The sequence below is a fragment of the Corvus hawaiiensis genome, chromosome 5 (assembly GCF_020740725.1).
Source record: "Corvus hawaiiensis isolate bCorHaw1 chromosome 5, bCorHaw1.pri.cur, whole genome shotgun sequence".
Lineage (NCBI taxonomy): Eukaryota > Metazoa > Chordata > Aves > Passeriformes > Corvidae > Corvus > Corvus hawaiiensis.
In genome coordinates, this window is record NC_063217.1 from 38112824 (window position 1) to 38137747 (window position 24924).

General features: G+C 38.9%; 1 protein-coding gene across 1 annotated transcript in view; it reads right to left on the reverse strand.

Moving 5' to 3' along the window:
- Window positions 1-24924, reverse strand: part of GALNTL6 (polypeptide N-acetylgalactosaminyltransferase like 6) — a 442063-nt gene that overhangs the window by 74053 nt on the left and 343086 nt on the right. Inside the window, exon 5 of the mRNA XM_048303651.1 lies at window positions 4223-4408. Coding sequence (XP_048159608.1) covers window positions 4223-4408 — 186 coding nt within the window. The remainder of the gene's footprint in view (window positions 1-4222; window positions 4409-24924) is intronic.

Sequence of the window (24924 nt, forward strand, 5' to 3'; positions counted from 1 at the left end):
CTACAGCTGCCTACACAGTGAGCATAAGTCAAAACTCTCTAGTATCTCAGAGTGTCGTAAGAGCCCATTTAAGCTAAAGAAATAAACTAAATAAAACTTAAAGAAAATAAGGGCATTTTACACCCATTTTTAAGAAAACATGTCCTGGGGTGACTTTATGATGTGTATCCCATGTCACTGCTTTATGCCCAGAAATAAACTTTGTGCCTTTCTATGCCTCTAAACTGAGCAAAACTTTTTCAAAGCAGTTTGCAGCTTGTTCAAGGTCACACAGAGATAGCAGGGGAGTGAGGAGGCACCCAGCTTGCTGCTTTCCAGTGAGTTTTTGGCCAGTTTTTTTCTGTTTCCTTTTTTCCGGAGAGAGACTGAGAGTTGAACTTTGCTTTTCCTTCCCTGGAATTTCGGATTTTCTCCCTTTTCTACTGGACTGCTTTAATATCAGAGCACATCAGGAGGACTTTCCACTGGGCACAGAGGGCCTGGCCCTGGGCCAAGCCCCAGCTCTGAGGAGACCAAAGGGAGGACTCTTAACACTTTTTCCCAGGTTTTTTCTCCACAGCGAGAGATTTTATTATTTAGCATTATTTTCCTTTTCCTGTGTGTTTGATAAAGAAATAGTTTTATCTCCTTCACTTTCCTTTGAGGAAAATTTATTTTTTCCCGAACCTGGTGGGGGAGGGGTGGTTGTGCCTTCTCTCAGGGGATATATTTCTAAATTTGGCCAAACCGGTACAAAACAAAACGGAACAAAGGACCGTAACTTAAAACAATTGTGGCTCAGCTCCACAAAGCCATTTAGATACCCTGCAAGTACCGAAATAACAGTCTTCCTTCCATCTAAAAGCTGATAGCCAATTCTGAAAATATAAGTTAGATACCTAAATAGCTCTGAGAACCATCTTCAAGAGCTGGCTCTTGGTTTCCTCATCCCCATCCCCAGCCTCTAACTTTCAAGGTCTCATGTTGAACAAAACCTGGTTTGGAACAGTGGAAACCACTGGCCCTCTCAGGAAAGACTGACAGTCCAGAGCAGGGCTGAACCATGTACTTGTTAAGGATTTTGCACTACACATGGCAGATACAATCAGAGCTAGAACAGGGCAGCTTCAAAGCAATAAACACTCAACATGTCCTGTGTTGTGGCTTCCCTGAATGACTTTCAGTCACGTGCAGTGCTGAGTGAATACAAGATATAACTTCAGATAAACACTCGAAAACATACACTAACTTTACTATTATTAGCAGCCAGGTGGCATCTGATTTCAGTACAGTAAATATTTGCCATCTGAAGTTTATAAGAAAGTTCTCTAATCCCTTTAGAAAAACAGGGCACAGGGAAAACATACTAGAGGTGTGCTCATTTTCTATTTGTCTTTCACATAATGCTCTACTTTTTCTTTCAAAATAAAGCAGATTTGATTCTGGGCTTCAGTATTCCTCAAGATTCATTTCCAGGTCCTCTGGATGGTTGGCTATCTACAGGTATTCTACTGTATGTGGAATGAGAAAGATCTCATCCCTCTTGAGAACTAAGGGGCACTGATAAAGTTGCTCTCATCTTTCCGGTTTTCTGGTTTGAGGCTTAGGGTTCAATATCCAACTGCAACCTGGCTGCCATTATGAATCCTTAATTGCCATTCTATTTATTTTTCAGTTTTTACAGGGTGAAATCTGGCCAGATGTATGGAACAGATTATCTTGATTTCACACAGGCTACGGGATCAGGCCCAGCCAGGACAGGTTTATGAAAGTCTGATCCTGCCTGCCTAACATGATCTCCTTCTATAAGCAGGTACCCTGCCTAGTGGATCTGGGGAAGGGCTGTGGACATTGCTACCTGGTCTTCAGTAAAGCCTTTGATACTGTCTCTCACAGCATTGTCCTGGAGAAGCTGGCAGCTTAGACAGGTGGACTCTTCACTGGATAAAAAAGTGGCCAGATGGCCAGCCTGGAGAATGGTGGTGAATGAAGTTAAATCCAGCCGGTGGAAGATTGGAAGTGCTGTTGGGGCCAGTACTTTTGAACATCTTTATTGATGATCTAGAAGGAGATTAAGTGCACCCTCAGCCAGGTTGCAGATGACACCAAGTTGGATGGGAGTGTCAACCTGCTGGAGGGCAGGAAGGCTCTATAGAGGGATCTGGATAGGCTGGATCAAGGACTGAGGCCCTTGGCTCATAACTCCATGCAGCACTAAAGGCTTACAGATGCACATCTAGAAAGCTGCCCAGAGGAAAAGAACTTGGAGGTGCTGGTTGGCAGCATCTGAACATGAGCCAGCTGTGCCCAGGTGGCCAAGGAGGCCAATGGCATCCTGGCCTGTACCAGCAATAAGTGTGGCCAGCAGAACCAGAGCAGTGACTGTCCCTCTGTACTCAGTGCTGGTGAGGCTGCACATCAAGTGCTGTGTCCAGTTCTGGGCCCTTCAGTACAGGAAAGACATTGAGGCGCTGGAGCATGTCCAGAGAAGGGCAATGGAGCTGGCGGAGGGTCTGGAGCACAGGTCCTATGAGGAGCAACTGAGGGTGCTGGGGTTGTTTAGCCTGGAGAAAAGGAGGCTCAGGGAAGACCTGAGCCTCTCTACAACTGCTTGAAAGGAGGGGTTGTGGTAAGGTGGGGGTCAGTCTCTTCTCCCAGTGATAGGACAAGGGGAACTGGCCTCAAGTTGCACCAGGGGAGGTTCAGATTGGAGATTAGGAAAAATTTCCTCACTGAAAGAGTAATTAAGCATTGAGACAGGCTGCCCAGGGAAGTGGTGGGCTCACCATCCCTAGAAGTATTCAAAAAATGAGTGGACGTAGCACTTTGGGATTTTGTTTACTGGTCATGGTATTAGATCAAAGATTGAACCTGATGGTCTTGCAGGTCTATTCCAATCTTAATGATAATATTATTCCTTTCAGATGAGAAAGCAAGAAAAGGAACTGTTTCTGCAACTTGCAATTTTCTTGTGTTTAAGTTTGCAAAATTGAAGGGTTAAAGCTGTAACCTAGCAAAAGACCTCAAAGGACATGAGTGAGAAACTTCTTGAGATTTTTAAAATTTGTGGCAATGTATTTTGTGCAGTGGGACAAAATCAGAAGGCAAAGGAAAGGTGGCTGTACACATAGAGTACTCATGAGTGTTTAATGGCTACTTTTTGGGGCTGCATGTAGAAGGCTAGTTGAAACTTGTATTTCTCTCTGCTCCTTTATGCCATTTGTGCTTCACATGAAGACATGGAGGTTATTTTTAAAATGCAGATGTTGTAACTGAGGGCAAAGGGCTAATAAAGGGAAAGACTGCATGCATGATTTGATATGGAAGCCAGAAAGGAAAAAAATTTGGAATTTTGTGGATTATCTTGTTACTGATCTGAAGAGAAGCTAGTTACCAGGACTTTTCTTGGTCTCTACTGATAGCTCATTATCAGAACAGCACATCTTGCTGCAAATGCTTCATCAGCTTACTGTGTGGCCCAAGAGTCCTAACAACAAAAATCTAGAAACAATAACCATTAATTAGTGAAACCATAACCTTTTGTGTACTTAGTGCAGACTTTTAAAATTATTACAAATTTCTTTATTAGGCAACTCAGAAATTTCCTTTAGTTATGGTAGCAGAAAGCACTCACTTTGCAAAGCATATATACTTTCCATGTAGTCAGGCGTGTAGAAAAGAGAATATTGTTTCCTGAAGTGAAATCCTAGACTACAACAATTGATTCTTTCCATTCCTTTAACTAATGGCGCTTTGCTGGCTGCAGCTGGAATCCAGCAAAGCAGTCAATAGCAAATCATTCTTTCTGAGCTTCCTGTTGTGAATGCTGTTGCTATTGGATTTAACACTGAGGCCTTGGATATATTTACAGCAAAAGCTGTTTTAATGCAATGTAGAAAACTAGGAAGGAGTGCAATACCTGCATAACAAAACTTTCAGGTGTATAGTAAGGACATAGCATAATACTAGATTTAGTGGTGTATTTAGTAGTAGTAATAATAAAATAAATTGTAACTATAGTAAGCTAAAGCAATACTGCAAGATTTTACTAGTCCTTTAGTCTCAAGAAACAAAATGCAACTTCTCACATTTCTTGGAGTTCTCTCTCATGCTGACACTTCAGACACTGCAGCAGAACTGCAAACACTTTGGTAAAGTGTATGTCCTGCTTACTGTAGGACATAGCTTCAATTGTTGGTTGCATGTTCTGATTTTAATGTCTGATGAACGCTCATGCACTTACTAAGCAAGGGAGGCAGCCAATTCACGTTGACTTCGCAGTGGGAATCCAGAAATGTCAAGACTTCTCCTCTAGCCAGCGAGGCTCCTAGCAGCCTTGTCCGAATGAGCCCTTCTCGTTTCTTGGTACGCACAATCCTCACCTTGGCAAAACGGACCATGTATTCCTCCAGCTTCTCTTTCAAATGCTCTAGAAAGAAGGGCAAAAAAGCGTCAGTGGTGCCAGGTCTGGAGGAGCCAACAGAAGGACAGGTTGGCGTACAACCTGCAAGGAGCTTATCTACTTCCATCTCTTGTCACTTCAAGTCCTCCAAACTCTGCCACAAATCCTCCTGAGATAGTTCAGAAAGTGCAAATATTCTCTGTTTTATCACACAGAGGAAGACACTGACACTCTGCTGCAGTTGCTACTGGCAACCTGCCATCCACGATACAATGGCCAAAAGAGCTGCAGGATATTCATCCATTCTCTGGCTCCTGCAGCCCAGGGCCATATAACACTCTGGCGTGTCATTTTATAAAGTGTCCTTTCCAAGTCAGTTTCCTATATCAACTTATTATGAAGAAATATGCATGGAAATAAATTTTAAAAAATAAAAATAGCAGGATGAGATTGCTTTTGTAATGGAAAATGAAGAAAGATTTTAATAGTTGGATACCAGCATGACAGCACATAGACAGCTGAATTTCTAATAAAATTAAGGTGCAAATTTAGAGTAGTTGACAAGTTCTCTGATCTGCAAAATCTGGTTGTTTGTATCGCAAAACATCATCTTTGGGAACATTTTTTCTTCTGATAAGAAATGCACCCCAAGATTCATAAGAAAATCCATCAACAAAAAAACGCCCCACAGTTTTGCCTCTTCCTAAACACATCTACAAGACAAATCCTGATCTTTTGTCTTTGCTATAACACCTCAGCTTGACACTCATTACTTTGGAAAAACATGATAATTTCATTCGTCAGGGAAAAAGGGAGAGAAAAGCTTAGTCTCTGATAAGTAAAACTGCTGATAAGCTACATTTAGTGATGCTAGGGTTTGCAAGCTAAGTCTCACTGAAATGGCTTTGTCAAGTTATGCTTGTTTCTGATATTGGCTACTAATTCTTTGCACTTTTATGGACACCAGGCCTTGTTCCTGTCCTTAAATCATTACAGATTGCAAGAATTTTGCTGTGGACAAGCCAAAAGGATTTCCATTTAGCAGTATCCTGGAGTATATAATGGTGACACACAAATTCAGGTCAATGAGCAAGCAAGTCACAACACTCACAGTGCAATACAGGATCCTGAAAAAAAAATTAAGATCCAGTGAAATAGAGCTCCCTGCACATGTTTCTTTTCATCTTGTTTTTTTCCTAGCTGACAAACACATAAGACTTTCCAAAGATACCTGCAGATTAGGAAGAAGTAGAACACTGATGCGTATTTATGTGTATTTAGTGGAATAGTACTACATGGGATGGTCCTCTGTACCGAGGAATCCTGATGCACCCTAGCACAGAAGAGGGACTGGGAACATCAGCCTGCAAAGATAACAGAACAGGGGGCTTCTGGGAGGAGAAACTCAACACTGTGGAGACATCCTGAGTCATGAGAAGTACTCCCTGGAAGAAGTACTAGGTCAAGTGAGGAAAGCCAAGTCTGAGGCAAAAAAAAAAAAAAAGAATGACCTTCAGATACATATAGAATGTTTTTGTCTTCTACTCTGTGGTTGACTGTAGAATACACATTAAATTCTGAAATAAGATGGAAAGAAGTATCCCTTTTTCCATCCCGTTTCACTATTTACATACCCAATAAAACCCCAACACAATCCCCCAACAGTAACAATGTCAAGAGATGTCCTGTGTCTTGAATGGTGGGTTTTGTATGACCAACCACATTCACAGGACAAGGCCTGTGTGCTACTCTGACTCATTTTAGGTACTAGCTACAATTCAGTTTTGTGACTGAACTGAGGTTAATTCAAGCCCTGGATCATTTTGTGCCCACAGGCAAGACTGTTTAAAGTGTGTATTTATTGAACTGTTTTTCTGTTTTTATGAGCTCCATTGAGACTATTCCCATAGTGCAGGAATATAGAAGAAGGGAAATAGACCTTAAAAACAAAGATACAAAGATCTTGCAAGTAATATAAGAAAGTCTGTTAGGGCTGTCAGTCTGGATTTTTTTCTGTATTGTAAATCGTACCATCTAATAGCCATGAAAAATGAAAAAGCTCCAAAGTGACAGGTTATTACATATTTCCAAAGTAAATCAAATCTAATCAGTTAGGTACCGTAGGTTCTGTGAGTCCTCAGACACCAGAAATTTCCTGCAGTTCTCTAAGGTCACCTAACCCTTCTCCTCCTCCATCCACAAGTCTTCAGTTTGTTTGCACTGAATAGTGCGTAGGGACTCAGCACCAAGAGCAAGACCACATTCCTGCACATTGTACAGACACGCACCAAAAAGAATTGGGCTACTCAGCCAGAACACACCTCTCCAGCTGTGGAAGCAACCACTAAAAGCCTTGGCTATAGTACAAATGCCCCATCGTCACCTGCCTGCCCTCACAGATGGGTTCACTGATGAGGCTCTAAGCTGACCAGAGGAGCTAACCAGCTACTACATAGCTCTGAATTTCATTATGTGTCAGACACAATTGCTTTTTTACTCTTTGCTTTTTCTAGGTAGTTTCCCTCTTTGTGGGTGAAGGCAGATACCAAGAAAGCACCTAAACACTCTGATGGAGAGAAGCAGGAGCCTTACTTGGACAATTCAAATTGTTTGTGGTGTTGGTAGGCTCTCTGTTGCCTGTAGGCACACGTGAGTTGGACCTTCCCTAGCTAGTGTCACAATGGTTAGGGTAAGGCCCTTACAACAGGCAGTTTGAATACGGCCACCACTGATGTTTAAATGAACTCATACAAATGCACCCTTTTCACTGAAATTCAATCTCATACAAAGGAATTATTTCATTCCTTACACATCTTTCAGTGAGCAAATTCTGAAAGCTGAGTGCCTATCTTCTTGGGAAAACACTTCAGCAAGGGATGATGTGAAGTATCAAATTACGATACATTCTTTTCTGTTCTTATATCAATTGCTGAATAACAATAGAGTTGAATAATATGATTTGATTGTCATCAGTTGTATTGGAGCTTGAAATCCATGAAATCAATGGTAGTTCATACTGTTCTTTCATTACTTTGGATTCCTTGCAAACACGGGAAACAGGTCTCTTAAATTTTACATCTTTTTTTTTTTACTTTTTAAATCTTGTAATTTGCCAAATCTATTAGAATAAAGTGCCCCTTTTCACAGAACTCCATAAATTTCCCTCACAGAAGAGAACACCAAATATTTTATTTCCTAGTACAACTGCATTTTCTCACAGATCTCAACTATTTAGTTGCTAATATTATCTCCAGAAGAAGGATCTCACACACAAACCCTCTACGTTACACATATACATTTACTAGTAAGCACACTGAAGTGCACAAGTAAACATGCATGAATCAATGTCAGCACAAAACTATAATTCTAGAGAAATTATTTGAAAGAAATTATAATGCAGTGTGTAAAATAGACAGCAACCTGTAATAAAAAGACATTCAAATGTCCAGAGGACAACACATTCTGCCCATTCACTATCAAAAGAAACAGTTTGAACAGATTTGCCATGACAATAGAAAAGGGTGGTAGGATGGTTTAATTTATATTCTGTAGTATTACATAAATTCCACTTTCAGAATTGGGCATGAGAGAGAAGCCAATATTTAAATTCTAGAGTAATCTATAAATGGTACCTTTTGCATATAAAGAAGCCAAAGCCCCTTTCATTAGATATGGGGACCAAATATCTAATTTGTAATTTAAAAGAAAATACATCATACTTTTCTTTACAGTGCTGATCAAATGAATCCATGAATCGTAAGTTTGACACATGCCAGGCACCTGCTAGGGCAAGAGCTGGCACAAGTGGTGACAAATAAAGAATAATGCACGGGCAGGCTGTTTACAGGCTGTCACTGCTCTGACAAGTGGTGATAAAGGGAGGCATTATGTCTCTTCTAGTGACAGCCTGTAAACAAATTCTCCATTGTAATTGTTCTGCCTCCTCTGTCTTCATTTAAAGTCTGGAGAAGTTTTTCTAAAATAATAGCAGAGACACAGTTGCTTGGTCATAATAACTAAGGATCTACTCAAGCAGAGTACCCATTTACTTAATTTGGTGCCCAGAAATAAATTGGAAATCAGGGTTCTGTCTTTGTCAGGAAAAAAATCACATAGTAGTAAAAGGCAGAACTGAAATTCTTCTCTCATGTTGGGATGCATACAGATGGTATTTCATTATCACATTAGTACCCATATTGCTGTGTGAAAAGAAATGTTCCTCCAAGGTTATTGGTAAGGGAGACTTAAAAGTTTGTGTGAAAGCTAGAGCTGGTTTTCAGGATGTGCTTGACTGCAGTATGGACCATGAAAAAGGAAGGAAAATACAAAGAAAATAAAGTCTTCTGTTAAGGCCCCCTTCTGGCCGGCCAGGCAAGTCCACCCCAAATCTTTGCCTGTAACAGAGCCCTTCTCCACATCTAGCACCTCAAATTTCTGCCCAAAAGTACTAACAATTTCTGTTAAGGATCACTGACCCACAAATTATCAAATATTTAAGAGCAGCAACAGAGTCTGCTAAATGCTTGGATAAACAATTTGAACTAAATCTGTTTATTTCTAATCTGAATTGGCTGAGAGGTATGTAATTCTTTGCTCTGCCATTCCCAACATGAACCATATGAAAATAGTCCAAGAAAACCTTACAGAAGTAGAAAAGATATACTGGCCTCTCCTGTTATCTCAGCACAGGCATATGGGAGGAAGCAATGTGGCCAAAACTATATTAGTCCATGGCCTTAGGTCAGGAAAATAATACATAAGTGACTATCTGTCTTGGTGAAAATTAAAGCAGTAAAACGGCTATTTTGCCTTGCAAGAGCCACGAGGCCAGCTTTTCTGAGGCCAGATCAAGATTTTTCTCTATCTTTTTTACTCTCTGGCCAGCAACAAAGAGCTGTGTGTTAATATGCACAGACAAACCTGCAAGAACACTTATGCACCATCCATGGCTCTCATAGTGAGAAGAGCCTCTACCACCTTATTATTTCCCTTTCTGCAAGATGGGATTATCTTCCCAGGTAAAATTAGCAAGGATATCCTCCTTTCATTTCCTGAAACCTTGAACCAGAACAGCTTAATCTTTGGATGACTGACTTAAGCTTGACAGAAAATACATAAAGGAAACTGAGGGGCCTATGGTTTTTCAGTTATTATTTGCTTTCTGCTGCAATTGACAAGACAGCCCTCTGCAGTGCACTGTCATTCTTTTTACTTTCACTGACTGCATGTCTGCTACCATAAAAGCAAATCAGTCTGAACAGACAATACAAGGTGAGCCTACAAATTTGGGTACATAATTTTGCTTTCTTCCAGTTTCCCTTAAAGTTTATTATTTGCAGAAGTTTGGTTGGAAGTGCTAGTTGAACACAGAATGGTTGCACAGTCCATACCAGGCAGCTGCCACTTTTCATAGCCAAGTCAAAGACTACAAGGACAAGTCCCCGGGTTACAACTCTGGGTAAACTAATTCACTGCTGCACTACCCTTCTCACTAATAAGTCTATTCTAAAGTCCAAACTGAATCTTCCAAGCTGCACCCTGGGGTTGTGTCCTCTTATACCATCTGACAGTAGCAGGAGTAATTTAACTTTGTCATCTCTGCAATTCCCATTCAAGTTACTGTGGGCAAATGTTAGATCACCATTTAGCTGCTTCTTTGCCAGACTAAACAAGCCCAGGTTTCTCAGTCTCTTCTCAAAGGTCACATACTTTTGGCCGATGACAGTCCTGCCAGTCCTCAGCTAAGCTGACTCCAGCTGTAGTCCTTGAAGAGGACTGCAGAGCCCAAAACTGGATGCAGAATTACAGCTCTGTGCAGAACCAACATGGTAAAAAGCAAAATTTAATTTTATCTGCTTACTCTCATCGTAGTGTAACCCAATCCATTTTGCCTTCCTGGTAATAACAAGGCCATCACTTTCTCCTATTCACTTGGCATCCACTATGACCTTTGCAGGTTCTTTACACCACACCAGCTAGCCAGTTTGCATCTTTACTGGTACATGGGGTTATTCACCTAGGCGCAGAATCTATCACTCCTTGTTGAACTGCATGAAATTTATTTTGCCCAATCCTAGAGCTTCCTGTATTATTTGATGTGTCAATCACTTTCGCCATGTTTGTATCATCCACATATTTGCTGAGGGCACACTATCTCATCACACAAGTTATCAGTGACTAGCATTGACCCCAGTACTTACCTAAGCTATTCTGCCAATTAGTCCTGACTAAGGAAATCTGGAGGAAGGATGAGGAAGTTTTCTGCCAAACAGATTTTAGCATCTGATCCATAGCCACTCTAGACAACGGCAAGTTCCAGAAGCAGACAGGTAGTGTGGAAGCTATTGGGTACAGTAAGTTCTGATACAGACTGATAAATAAGAGCAAAATTAATAGCCACTTAATAGCAATTGGCTAAGAGCAATCTTATTTTAGCACTAGATAACCCATTCTTTCCAAACAGTTTTGCACAGCTAAGACTAAGATCACTTGAGATCACTATGTACTTACTTACACAGACACTTGTGCCAAACACTTGGAAACTTGTTTTGGCTGTGATGTCTGGGTTAACTGGCTTGAGTCAAGCTAAAATGCAATCTCTTTTTTCTGATATTAAAAATGAGTCAAGCTAAAATGCAGTTTCTTTTTCTGATGTTAGTAATGACTCAAAGTCCTTGCATGATATAGTACAAGGCTATGGAGAGTATCCTGAATGTGCAATAGTTCTGTTCATTCCTTGCACATCAATGACTATGAACTCCCAGACAGCACCCTCATTTTGATTTCAACTACAGCCTGTTAAAGTTGAAAGAATCTCCAAACTCCATAGTAAATGCACATTCTTTTGCCACAACCCGAAAAGGTTAGCATTACTAAGAGCAAGAGGCTGAACAGAGCAGATGAATACAGCTTGATTTCATTCAGGACAGACTTAAGGTAAACTCTAACAAATCTGTTTTGTTGTGCGTGAGCTTTCATACAGTCATGAAAGGAGTGACTGGGACTGCAGAATCTCTAAGGCAAACTGGGTTTGCTGAGACTTCTCCAACGATAGCTCCATTCAATAGAGATATGCAGAGATCCTGGTACCTCTTTGTTCCACTTCCCTAAGCCCAGGTAATTGTGACTTACCAGCCATTCTGTCACCAGCAGAGAAGCGCCTTTGTCAACAAAGTGAGTGTTCAGGTAATTGAACACCTAAATATTAGGTGTGGTGACTGCTTACACAGATGTCACTGAAGCATCATTAAACTCTTGAGGTACTTTTCCATTCTAGATTTTTGAACAGGAAAAGGAGTGAAACACTTCATTTTTAGGTAGCAGTAATGCAGCACAGTAAGTCAAGCCACCTCATAAGCAGCTAGGGCTGGCTTGACAGTTTGTTGGGAGCACTGACGCAGCTCCAAATTTTCTTTTCTTCTAAGGACACAGTGAAAGATTTTTTTTATGGATTTACCCCAGCTGCCAGTTGTATGAGGTAGTTCTTGATACCCTCAATGGCATTGTAATATGGTAACATGTCTTTTCTACAGCTGATGGCAGACTCTTCCATTTGCTGTGCTCACATCAGTCTAGCTCAGAGAAAGGGATCTCCAGCTGGGAGAAAGGTGGGACTACCTTTTACCCATAGACTAAATGATCTAATCATTATTCATCATCTGAAAGCCTCCAAAGTAAGAAAATTACCAAAATCTTATTTTCATATCACAGTTAAACTCTTTCAGGTATTTATCAATGATTAATGTATTTTATATGTTAAAAAGGAGGCAGAAATAACTTAAGCACTTACTCCTTATCAATTGATCTTATCTGGTTAATGGACAAAATTAAACCAATTAAAAAACCCCCAAGCCTTGGTATCCACCTCTGCTTTTTTAGCCGGTCTTTGCAGCCATGACAATTAAATGTATCTCCCCAAAATAAATACATCTTTTAAAGTAGAACATTTACAGACAATTACTCTTTCTTTGAATTTTCTTTGTATCTAATTTTAAAGCAATTATCTTTTATATACTCAGGCCGTTCACATTCTTTCAATGCCCATGTTCAGAAAAGAATTTTGAAACTGCCTGAGAAGCCCTATGACCTGCTTCTTCCCATATGTGCCTGTACCTATTTTGGGTTACCTATAATGGTCCCCCAATATTAGCTTTGAAAAAAAGTGAGTAAATACGTTATTTTTTATAGCTCTGTTCCACCCATTGTACCAAAACAGTTTGCAATCTGTAATACATGGATGAATAACTTTGTTCACCAGAGGATAGACACATTATAAAATGCAACCACCTTATGCTGGATAAGGATGTTGGTTAAGAATATACAGCAAAGCAGTCTTAAATGGAAAGTAAAAATTAATTAACAGGAAATTATTTTTGCTGCAAGGCAAATACAGTAATTGCCTGACTTGGAATGTGATCAAGAAACTGAGCCAATTAATGACCCAGCAGATTAAACAGGAGAGAGCTCTCAGTGCACAAACAGGAAACAAAAGCCACATTCCCCTCTGCTTGTCCTCCTGCTAACTGTATGGGTTGAGAGCACTGCAAGTACAGTGCCTGGCCTCAAGGGTGAAAAGAAACCATACTATTCACTTTGAATGGCACTTTGCAGAACGTTTTGCTCCCTGGAATAGCTTTACCACAACAGCAGCATGGCTGATGGAAAAAAGTTCAACCAAACTGGGAGGAATTTTTTCCTGGTATCATCTTGGTAGCCCTGAACTTCATGTGACCCATACAAGTGTGCTCAGGGACATACTGCCCACCCAGGGGATGAGAAAGAAGGCAGAGGAGGTTGCAAAAGCTTTTTTAATGAACAATTTTTTTTACAACAGAGACTTTACTGTGAATGCACACACTTGTTTTTCTTACACGTCTAATTCAATGAATGTTACTACGGCTACAGCTCAAGCAAGAGTTTGGACTACTAGATTACCTATAAGGGAAACCATTTCAGTAAACAGTAAGATAATGCAGAAATGTACAGCTGCCTTTATAGATCATTCTCTGAACACAGTTACGTAGCACAGACCTGTCAAAAGAGTGACCTTGCTGAGTTAAAATTTGATTATTTTTAACAGGTCTGTTTACTACAGAGGTATTTATACAGTAACTCGTCCTCAAGGGAAGTGCATTGTAAGATTTTTTCCAGGCTGCAAGGCCAATTAGAAGGTTATTTGGAAGTGAATCCATGAAAGAGAAACTTTCCTTGAGATCAATACATTAGTCACAAATGCCATCCTCTTTCTTTCACAGTCACAATTTTGCATCCTGACAATATTGATTCTTAAAAATTGTAAATGATGACCTGTCAAGCAGCACTTCCTTTTGCAAGGTATTTTTAACACTGCAAAGAGCCTTGCAGATTTCGAGACCTGTCTTTAGACTGACATTTTCTCTGTTTTGCCTGAAACTATCTCTGACATACTTTTAGTTCTTCCTCCAAAATATACCACTGACTTTTGCAATAGGTGTTGTCTTCAGAGAAGAGTTTTCCCTCATTCCTCTCTTTTTAACCTCTCCAATGCCAAGGACAGATTGTATTGGAGAACTGGTAAAACACCACTGTGAGGATGGCAGGGATCTTATATTTGCAGAGGACCATAACACTGTCCCTTGGGAAGACTGGAAATAGAATTCACAGAACACATGTAATTTTTAAGTGGCATCAGATTCCGGTACAGGTCCCCACATTGAACACTTATTTCCCAGAGTAATTCTACTGGCATTCTAACGTGTTGCAAACTTAGGCTTGACTAACCTAAAGATATTGGAATATGGCCATCTACTCACAGAATCTTTGAATAACCTCCTGACTAACTGAGAGAGCTATACTTCTGTAGTTCTTTTCCATTTTATGTGCTAACCATTACAGGTTAATGGTCAGGTTTTAAATAGAGCTTGAAGTTAGTCCTTTTCCTCAAGAATTTAGTGGTTTTTTCCCCCTAGTGCACAGGATTTTGATGTAAATAAGAGAAGTCCTTGAAATATGCTTTCAAAGAGAAGTCCTTGAAATATGCCTTGAAACTCTGATTTCAAAATACAAAATAGATTGTGGGCAATATCTTATTTACTGTCTTTGAAATTTGATATTTTAACAAGAAGTTGATCTTGTCTTCCAACTTTCGTATCAATATTTTTCTGTTTAAAAATGCCCTCTCTGACAGAGGAACTGGAGTTCTGAGGTACCAAATCTTTCCTGTGGAGTGATGAATTTACCTAAGCTCTGCACAGTGCAACAGGATAAAACATGTAGATACTCAATGAGTTCTCTCTGACCTACTGAAAGAGGCCTTAAATTCCTAGCAGTGCAAATGCCAGCAGCATGGAGCCATAAATTTCCAATCATCCTTTGTATCTCCTGAATTTTATTTCCTATAACAAAGCACCTGGCAATACTAGACTTTTTTTTACAGGTGGAATGCAGGCCTTTATAAGCTTCAAGAACACTTATTGTTGAAGGAAGTATCCAGTTCCTTCTCTCAACTGCTGCATTTCATCATCCAAACATTTTCTTTTCTTAGCTGTTATTTCAAGAGTTTTTCCCTTTTTCAATTTTGCCCAGAGTGGACATACAACCCTTCTTCTGAAACTTTGAAACTAAAAAGTTTCTGTTTTTTACTAAGCTAGAACTGTAGTTCTCAAAACTGTTTCAATCATTTAACTGCGGAAGTTAGCCCTGTTAGTAGTATAACCTTTGCACTCACTGCAATGTCGAGGAGCACAGTGAAAGAAGATGGAGTTATTATTGCTAAAGAGATTTTCAGAAAGCTGCAGTCCATGGAAGTTCTCTGAAAACCTACTGGCAAAGAAAAGCAATCAATTTAAGTCATGTTTTTTAGATTAGGTCAGGTACCTTGTTTACCCCCTTTCATTATTTGCAACAGTTTGCTTCCAAAATTAGGTCTATTGAAAACTTACAGGGAAAGAGTTGTTTGGGTTACATACTTTGAAGCAGGAGAATTAATTATCAAAAAGGAAACCATTCTCTGTTCACAGACTATCTGCTATGATGATGTTCCTCTACATAATGAGGCAAACACTGATGCATAATTAGGCATCTTCTAACATCACTGTGAGCTATTAATCAAACAAGAACCCCATGTTTTATCATAGATATGTGATCTGCTTTTTACTTTTTATTTAAAACAAGAAAAAGAATAAATAAATGAGCTGCTACATAAATCAAGCTTTGGAAAGAAAGACATCAAGTTCTTTCTTTTCTTTGTTATGTTTTTCTCCCTTTGTTTTAAACATTGAATCAACCTGTCTTTTCCTATCTCTCTCAGTTGTCACAACTGTTCTGCAGTATCACTAATGCTCTTCACATTCTCTTTAGTCTGGCATGTTGCCTCATTAAGGCTAAGAAACAGAAAGATAGATTGAATATTAAATTAACATCTAAGACCTAAAGTTTAACTAATTAAATAAATAAATATTATATTGAATAATAACTACCAGATCCAAGCTCCGGGAAGCTTTCACACAATGACAAAGGGATTAGGCTCAGACTACACCCATACATTTCTATACATCTTATTTTGAATATTCCTTCACCACTTTCCCTCACTCAAACAGCTGTCTTGCAACATCAAAAGACAGAGGATATAACCTAGTATTTTTCAGTTTACATGGCAACAAAGCTTATGGTAATATAGTCATCTGTGCATACAACGAATAAGGATGGCATGGACTGGTATTAATCTCTGGAAAACCGAGCCTTCCTATAGACAGCCACATGAATCCAGATTCAAACACAGGGCTTGTTACATCTGGATATACATTTTACTTGTATAAACACAGTATTGTCCTAGTGATCTTTTTAAATCTTTCATAAGGAAAGGATTAATGGACTAGCTGGTATCAAGTGAGAAATAAATCATTACCATGAACATGTCTTATTGCTCTTAGAAAGTGTAAAGCCATTTCAAAACTGGAATAGTTACACCTACTTTACAGCATTTTACCAATCCTTAAAGATGGACAAAATGCTGTAATTTTGAACACAATTTTCACACCTTTATTACTGTTAAAACCGCATATTATGGATTCAATAAAGGACATAACCTTTGTATTTCATATTTTCTTGACATATAAAAAAATAACCATTTAAATCCATAATAGAAATACCTGAATTTAAGAAATATCTGAATAGAAAAATGAAAGATTGTATAATTTTCATTTTAAAGTGCTTTTTACTGAGCATTCAGTAGAGTGTCAATATCTTGACTGATCCAAGAAGTCCCACTGGTCCTGTCCAGAACTATATGAATCCTCCCCTCACCACCACCTTTTCACTGAACTGGAAGCATGGTTCACGAAACACCATGTGTCACTTACACTTCTCCCCAGTTTTGTGCCAGTGTGAGGTTTCCCACCTTTAGCAGACCAAGGTTTTGTTTTTAAAAAAAGATGTAACAAAAGAAGTGGGAAAGTTACTGCCATTCCCTGTAAACATTTTTTTTTTTTTAGTCTATATGTCCTCTGCACTGTAAGTTGAAAACCAGCCACATGAAGATTTACTGCAGTAAGCACGCTAAGTGCAATGCAAAAATAAATCAAGGCAGAAAATATTCTCTGTGGAAAAGCTTTTCATTGTATGAGTCACATTTCAAGAGAGGTACTGTGCTACCTAGAGATAACTTCCTCCAGCTACTCAGAATTACACAAGCAGCAGTATCTTTCTAACAATCAAGTTACTCATCTCTATGGCAGCTCCAGCAAGGGCTTTCCTGCAAAAACACAGGTATTTTTTCATTTAGCTGTAGTTTCATCTGTAGAGCTGGGAGGTTTTCCCATGGAAATGTTGCAATCACATCTCTCTTTTTTATTTTCAGGTTTTGTTTAATTTTTTATAACTTATTCCCCAAAGTTTGTTTCTTTTCTGTTTCTTGTGAGGGCATAGCTTAGGCACAAGAAGAACAAGTAGGTAACAAATGGAATAGGTATAGGTAAAAGCAGAGAAACTGCCACCATTGACCCATGTACCAGTTTTGCAACTGTTCTCCTCTAGTGAATTTTTAGAAATTAAAGAAAAATGGGGAAAAAAATAGACTAAATTTTCTGATTAGCTAAGACATTCCTAGATCTATTTATCATCATCTGGAATGGTAGATGCTTATCAGACTCTGGAACACAAACTGTCACAGCACTTACACCCCAAGAAACATGTTTAGCTTAATTTCAAAGCTACTTGAGAGCTGGAGCTCTGAATTCTTTCTAGAGTGAAGTTTCTGTGTTCATATTTTATTGGAAGCAGCTTAAAGGAAGTCAGAGCAACAGAAAAATAACAGGGGAGTTAATAACATAGTGGGCAAAGCTGAATACAGGAACACTATGAACCCCAAACCAGCTGATAGCACATAAGTAAAAGGTAAAATAAAAATAACTACCAATATTATGATATAGATATGACTTCTATTCATACCAGCCTATCATTCTGCTGTAGGGCTGGGCTTTTAGTTCTGCTGTAAAGGGCACACTGTATTTTAGCAATACATCTTGTAATTTGGTTCACCTTGCGGCACGGAGCCAAAGGGAAAATACTTAAAACTCAGACAAAAGAACCCGATTTCCAAAAGAACAGCTGGAGATGTTCAGAAGCAGGATACAACATGCTAGCTGGTTTCTTTCACTGACACACATTCCCTTTGTCAAGAGGAAATTCTCTCTAGGATAAGAGACTCCCTTAATGGGAAATTTCCCTTGGTATGAAGGTGATGTGCTCCATTTATTAAGATTACCAGACAATTTTTTAAAGCAAGAGTTCTACACAAGTGTAAATTTTGGTTCCAAGGGAATCAAGGATTGAAGGACTCATTTATATTGTAGCTCTGTGGACCATTCCATTTGGCATGGCCAGGCGCTAGCAATAGACCTCAGTTTTTATAAAAAAATTAAACACATCAGGACATGGGACTTGTGCTGTGTCTTGGACTTATCGTATTTTGATTTGCTGTATCTGTAAAAATACATAAGAAACATAGACCATACCTGCAACTTGCTTAAAGAGCTGATGATTATCATCTAGCTTTCCCTAGACGCTGGTTAGGCACCAAGCCCCATGAAAAAATTATTTCTTTACTTGCCTCTGCTATAATTGAGCAGAGAAGGGGAAATTAAAACTTTATTTTCGTAAGGTGAAATAAGGATTATTTAGGAAACGGAAAAAACTTCAAGGCAAAACAGGTCCACACTTAAACAGTTACAGTATGTGATAAACAGCTATTAATAGCACTGGCTTTCGTGGGTAGTGAAATATAACAAATATTATGTATCGGAATATGTTAGGAAAATTATATGCATGTTAAGAATAACTTTGCTATGCAGATATTTACTAATTAACATTATAACTAGGATTAAAGTTACAAGATGATTATATAGCTTGAGTTATAAGATCCCTATATAATTTGAATTATAACTTTTTATACAATGTAATAGGTAGTATATGGTTTCGCTTAATGCTTAAATAAACAGAAAGCCAGGTGGATAATCTCAAAAATAGACAAGATAAGAGAAGCAGCAGCATGTGCTAATGAGAATGGAATTCAAACCGGTTAGACCCAGAAAGACCTAGGAACACCACAACTGTGCATGCTCCAAAGACAAAGTTGCAAAGTTCAAGATGTGAAGACCTGAGCCTTTATCAGAGAAGACCCCCGAAGACCCTCACATCATAATACGCATGCTCTAAAAGCCAGACCGGGGAGGAACTAAGTTAATCCCTTCCAAAAAAAAAAAAAAAAAAAAAAGTGAATTAGTTCACAGAAGAACTATGCATATGCATTGTAGTTTATTAATATGCATGATGTTAAAGCATATAACTGGGAAATTTGTGTGAGTGCCTGTGGCTATGAGCTAAGCACCCAGCACTGTCCTTTGCTTTAAATGACCTCTGTCCCCTATTGTCCCTTATTAAATTTATAAAACCCCAAAAACAAAAGGAGTGGGCTTCGTTTCCCGCAAGTATAAAGAAAATTTATTACTAACAGAATTAAAAGAAATAATGAGAAATTAAAGCAAGCTTCCAGAACACCTTTCTCTTCCAGTAGCTCTCTCTTTCCACCAACCCGCGCAAAGGAAACAAACATGGAGTTTGGTCAGTGTTTCATTTCTTAGGAGTCTTTCTATGTTTAAGGGAAAGAATTTCTTTTGCTGTGCCATGGGATCCTTGCCACAGGAGATAGCTCTCTGCGAACTTCTCTAGTGTGGTTCAAACTTTCACAAACAACAGTCCACCTGGAATCTGCTGCAGTGAAAAAAAGAAAAATCCCTCCCATGAATTTTGCAGTCTTCCCCCACTGCCATCATGGGTCATAAATAACATGGGGTTTAGTCTTTTAAGGATGAGCTATTCCAGCCTGGAAGTACAGGCTCTCTTCTCAAAGTCTTTCACCGCTTCTATATACTCTGGCGTGAGTATTTTTCATGAACTGCATATGGATTTCTACATCCCCCCATGTACCTCATCTTATGAACTATAGGGAAAACAAATTGCTGTATTATAATCTTCACCATGGCTTGCAAGGAGAATTTTCAGCTCTGGCACTGGAGTGCCTGCTCTCCTTCCCTTCCTTTACTGACCTTGGCGCCGCCATGTTGGCTTCATCTTACATGATCTCACTTTTCCTTTCTCTCTGACCTGGAGGAAAGCTGGTGCCTGTTAAGCTGTGGCTAAGAAGTTGATCTTGTCTCTTGTCTGGGCTCCACTGGGGGGAGAACTCGCCATGTCTCTTGTTGCTGGCTGCATGATGTTTTTGCTCGGTTTGACGTGAGCCGCGCTGGCTGTGTGGAAGGGGCCCACTGGGCCCAGAAGCCAAGTCCCGCGGTTCTGGCTGCGCGGTTGTTTAAGGCTGGTCACGGCTGCCTGCCGAGCCAGGACGGTTTTCCCTGGCGGCTTGGCCCCGCGCTGCCACGCTGGGGGGCTCAGGCCTGCTGCAGGACAGGGCCCGGAGGCCCCCCCTTCGCCACCCCTGGGGGGGGGGAAACAGGAACAAAAGGAACTTCCCGCCCTTGCTTTTCCTTCAAATATGTAAATTGCAGAGATGGTACCAACTTTTTTGTTTGTTTAGCAACCTGTCCATCGAACTAAGTTTAAACTACCACACTGTAATACCACAATTACTGGTGGGAAGTTGGCTGCTGCTCATTCTGTGTTTCTAAGCTTTAGTTACATTATCAGATTTATATTCAGTCAATTTTTTTTTGCATTTTGTTTAGTTGTGTATAGTTGCACGGTTCTCTCTGTTAAAGGAAATCATAGCATCTACAGAGAAGGATTAAAAAACCTAAGTAATCAGGCCTGGGAGGAAGAAGCCCTCATTCTCTACTTCGTACTCCTGCTGGCAAAAACTCAACTCAGTGGAGCAACACATAGGGAGTGTGAGCATATCACTAGAGAAAAGGGTAGATAAAAAGATGCTGGCTTAAAACTACTTTAATATCATCATTAATAACAACAAGGAATAATTAGATAATTTACATAAGTGTAAATACAATTTAAATTGCACTAAGTTAAATGACTGAGACATTCTGATTAGGCAATTAAAGCATTAGATCAACAGTACATTTTAATTCTTGGATACAAACGTGTGCTCTTTTGTTTATCAAAATTGTATATAAATTGTATATATAACAACACACACCATGCTTTTGGAAGGATCTCACTGAATGTGAGAGAATAAAAAATATTTCAGTTTCCTTTGAACATGTCCTAGAAACTTCTCATAGTATCTTGTTTCAATAACCCTACTGTGTGTTTCGTTTAGCAACTACTCCAGCAAAACTCTGCAGAGTACCTTGAAAGCAACTAAGTCAGCAAGGCCAGTATTTCATCTATTCGTCAATGTCAATATTGTTTTTACTTTTAAGGCCCTTTGCAGCCTCCAAACACCAGAGCTATCTGTTTCATCAGACAACAGTTTACCATGGGACTTAGGGCTTGTTAATGTAAAGATTCAGTATCTGCCATAAGACTGAGGAAGCTTTACACACACAAGCAATTCTTTATACATTTATCAAGTTTATGAAAATGCACTTTGTTTTAAGCCAAGATCTTCTGAAAAGGACTTTGATGTAACACAGGTAATTTGCAAACTATACAGGGAAAACTTCAGCATATACAAAATAACGGGAGGTAGATATAAAAATATAAAACCATCTCCATATTTGATGGCTCAGATGAGCTTCCCTAAACCTCAGCTAGCCAGGTACAAACTCTCTGTGAGCTGCTTTTCACCAGAGCTGCTACGGTACTGTGGGACCTCAGTTCAGTCCCTGCCTCATTTCACTTTTCCTGGAACTCATTTCTGGGGAGTGTGAAGGGCTCAAGGTCAAAGCAAGAGGAGCTTTAAGAACTGCTGGCAAAGCAGGGAAATTTCTGACTCCATTGAGCCATTGCAGTCCAAGGACTGCATAGGGCAGCACAAAGTCTTTAAGACATTGCCCCCAAGTAGCAATACAGACATTCTACCCGTGTGTGTAAATACACGAGGATGGGAGGTGACAGCAGATGGGAAATTCACTCTTTGTGAAGCTCCCGTCTTCACTCTGGTGACTGGTTAGTCAACAAAAGTGAACAAATTACCTTCGCAGGTGGCTAAAGCTGAAAACAAATACTTAAACTTAGGACTATTTATTTGGTAGGAGCCAATTTAATACCATGACCGAGTTTTTCTAAGTATTTCTATTCACTTTGGAGTTTTCACCAAATTAATTGTCAGGCTACAGAAAGTTTCACTTCTTTTTGCAATGAAGCCCAGTTTGTTTGTTTGTCCCAAACTTTGCCTACATTTCGAAGATATCTGTAGAGAACAAATGGAACTCTGAATCTATTGTATGCTTCTGATTTATTTAGTCTTGTTTTTTCCTACAGGTTTCACATTTCTTCATAGTCTCTCTTCCTGAGCAAAAATGGATTGATTGCAAAAAAAATGGAGAGGGATTCTAAAAGTCAGTTAACTATGTATTCATATATTGTCACACGCTCTATATTATTGCCATTATAGCTATGGTTACATGAAATTAAAGAATAAAATTAGACTGTGGGCACTGTTATAGGGAAAAAGACAGACAACACTAGTTATTTTTCATTATTATAAGCTAAATTTAATTTCCTTTTCATATTTCTGAGTGAAAAGGTGACTGCCTTAGTAAAAATGGAGAATGGTTACTATCGGTAGCTTTGTGAAACACTTTGTTATTCAGCAATGGAATGACAGCATGTATTTCATGTCATGTAAGACTTACTAAAGTGCCCAAACTAAAAAGACTCTCCAGGACTTGTCACTCCATTTAATATTTTATAGTACTGCCACATACACTTTTAAACATCCAATTAATTTTTATGAATGTTCTGATTTTTTTCTGAAAACAAACCCAGGGTGAATATGTGTCGTTTTAAAAAGAGTTACCTTGCACTGAACTTCTCCTGGAAAACTTCAGCTAATATAGCAAAGCACAAACAGTCATCCGATTCACAGCATCATTTCTCTCAGATTTTTCTGTCGTCAGTCATGAAAATTCTGTATAAAGAACGACTTGTTTATTTGTTTTCTTTCTGTTATACATCCCAGTTTGAAACAACACAGCATATATATATGTGTCTAGGCTTTGGATTTATTTTTTAATTTTTTTTTTTTTTCTTTATCACTGATCTATATTTCCTCATTTTTCATGTCATTTAAATGACTTGCCTTCTACCTGGTTGCTGCATTTTCCCCTGTAATTGCCACATGAACACCTGCTCTTGAATCCGACCTTTCTGTGGGACAATGTACAGTTCGAAAACTGTGACTGCTGTGAGCATAGATCAATGCTTACAGGAAGCATGGAATTGTATGCCCTGCAGCAGCAATTAAATTACTGTCTTTTAGAACTGAAAATTTCTCCCCAAGTATAATCTATAAACGCTCTTGCTGAAGGGAAACTGCAAAGACTGCTTTCAAAAAGACCTCACGGAAAGATTCATGTTCTTTTTACTCTGCACAATTCATCTGTGCAAGGATAAGTTATGAAGATACGCTTTAGAAACAATTCCTCACACTAAAACCTTCAGACCGCTATGAATTGCACACATTAGGCAGGAAGATTTTTCTACATAATGTAAAATTTTCACAGCTCAGCCACATGTTGCAGAGCACTAGGAAAAGAGCTGCCATTTATTTAATCTTTAAAGATCCCTCTGCCTTTTTATCTCAAATGAGAGGAATTAATGGTAGTCAGTCAGGGGCTTTTAGAAAAGTTTCCTTGTTTACATTTGTAAGTTCTCATTAAAAAAATATGGCTGAACTAAATGCAGAAAATCCTTTAACAAGCAATAACCATGTCAGATAAACTAGTTGTTAAATAACGGCCCGAATCCTAAAGCTCTTCAAGCATTGAGCGGTCCGTGGTAAAAATGAGAGATAAGTATTTAAATACTTTTAAAACTCTCATTAATGACAAAAAAGCATAAGAGGTAAAAACATTCTGACCTCACTTCCTGCTATTTTTCTTCAACAAGTTCATTTGTAAAAGTTACCAGAAAAATGGAATTGGATATAATTAGTGAGCAATATTTATCACCATACAATGGCTTAAAAGCAGTGCATAAGTGCTGACTAACCAAAACACTGTAACTCAGGTAAGGAGGAAAGGTTTGGTGAGCAAACCTAGAAATTTGAGTGTTGCTCTTAATTTGATGGCATTATGACACTCCAAATCACCTATGCTTTAGAATTATCTTCCTTTATGAACAAAACATTTTGGTCATTGGTAATTACTAAAAATCTCATGTTCCCTCACATGCAAACTCATTTGCAGGTTTTTTTTTAACTACTTTGTAGTTAAACAAGTAGAAATAAAGCTTGCACGCCAACAGCTTCAGGCAGATGAGGACAGTGAGGACATATTACAGTCAGAAATGTTCAGCATGTACAGAAAAGGCTTTGTAATTTTTCACGTAAGTTTTCAAATTTTACTGGGTAATACCATCCAGTAATACTAATAATATGGAAGAAGTTCATTGCCGCCAAAAAATATAAAAAGAGAAGTGATCCATGATCTTCACAAACCTCAAAAGAAGAATGTTAATCCACACATCCCAAGCAAAATCTTAGAAGATGCTCTTCATTAGATAATTATCACTCCATGACTCATGACATTCAGAATTTATCATCAGCTTCCAAGCTAGCTGCATGTGTTATTGAGATTATTATCACTCTGATTGACACTGTGAAGATGTTTTTCTGGAACTCTTTATGGATTGTTAAGACACCAGCCAGTAAAGGGTATTTTGTTGGCACTTATTCAGTAGCAAAAACAGGGGAAAGAGGTAGAAAATTAACAGAAATATTTTTTTTTTCCTCTGGCTGACCATAACCAAGTTGTGGTGACCAAAAACTATTCAGCAAGTTTTGAGACGAATTTCAACAAAAGAGCTGCATTTCATATGCCACAGAAAGGATGTTTTTATAGCCTCTGATATTTAAAATGCAGGACTGCACATTTTACCTCTGCTTTAACACACCTTACTGTCAGACTAAAATTGCATGTACACATTGAAGA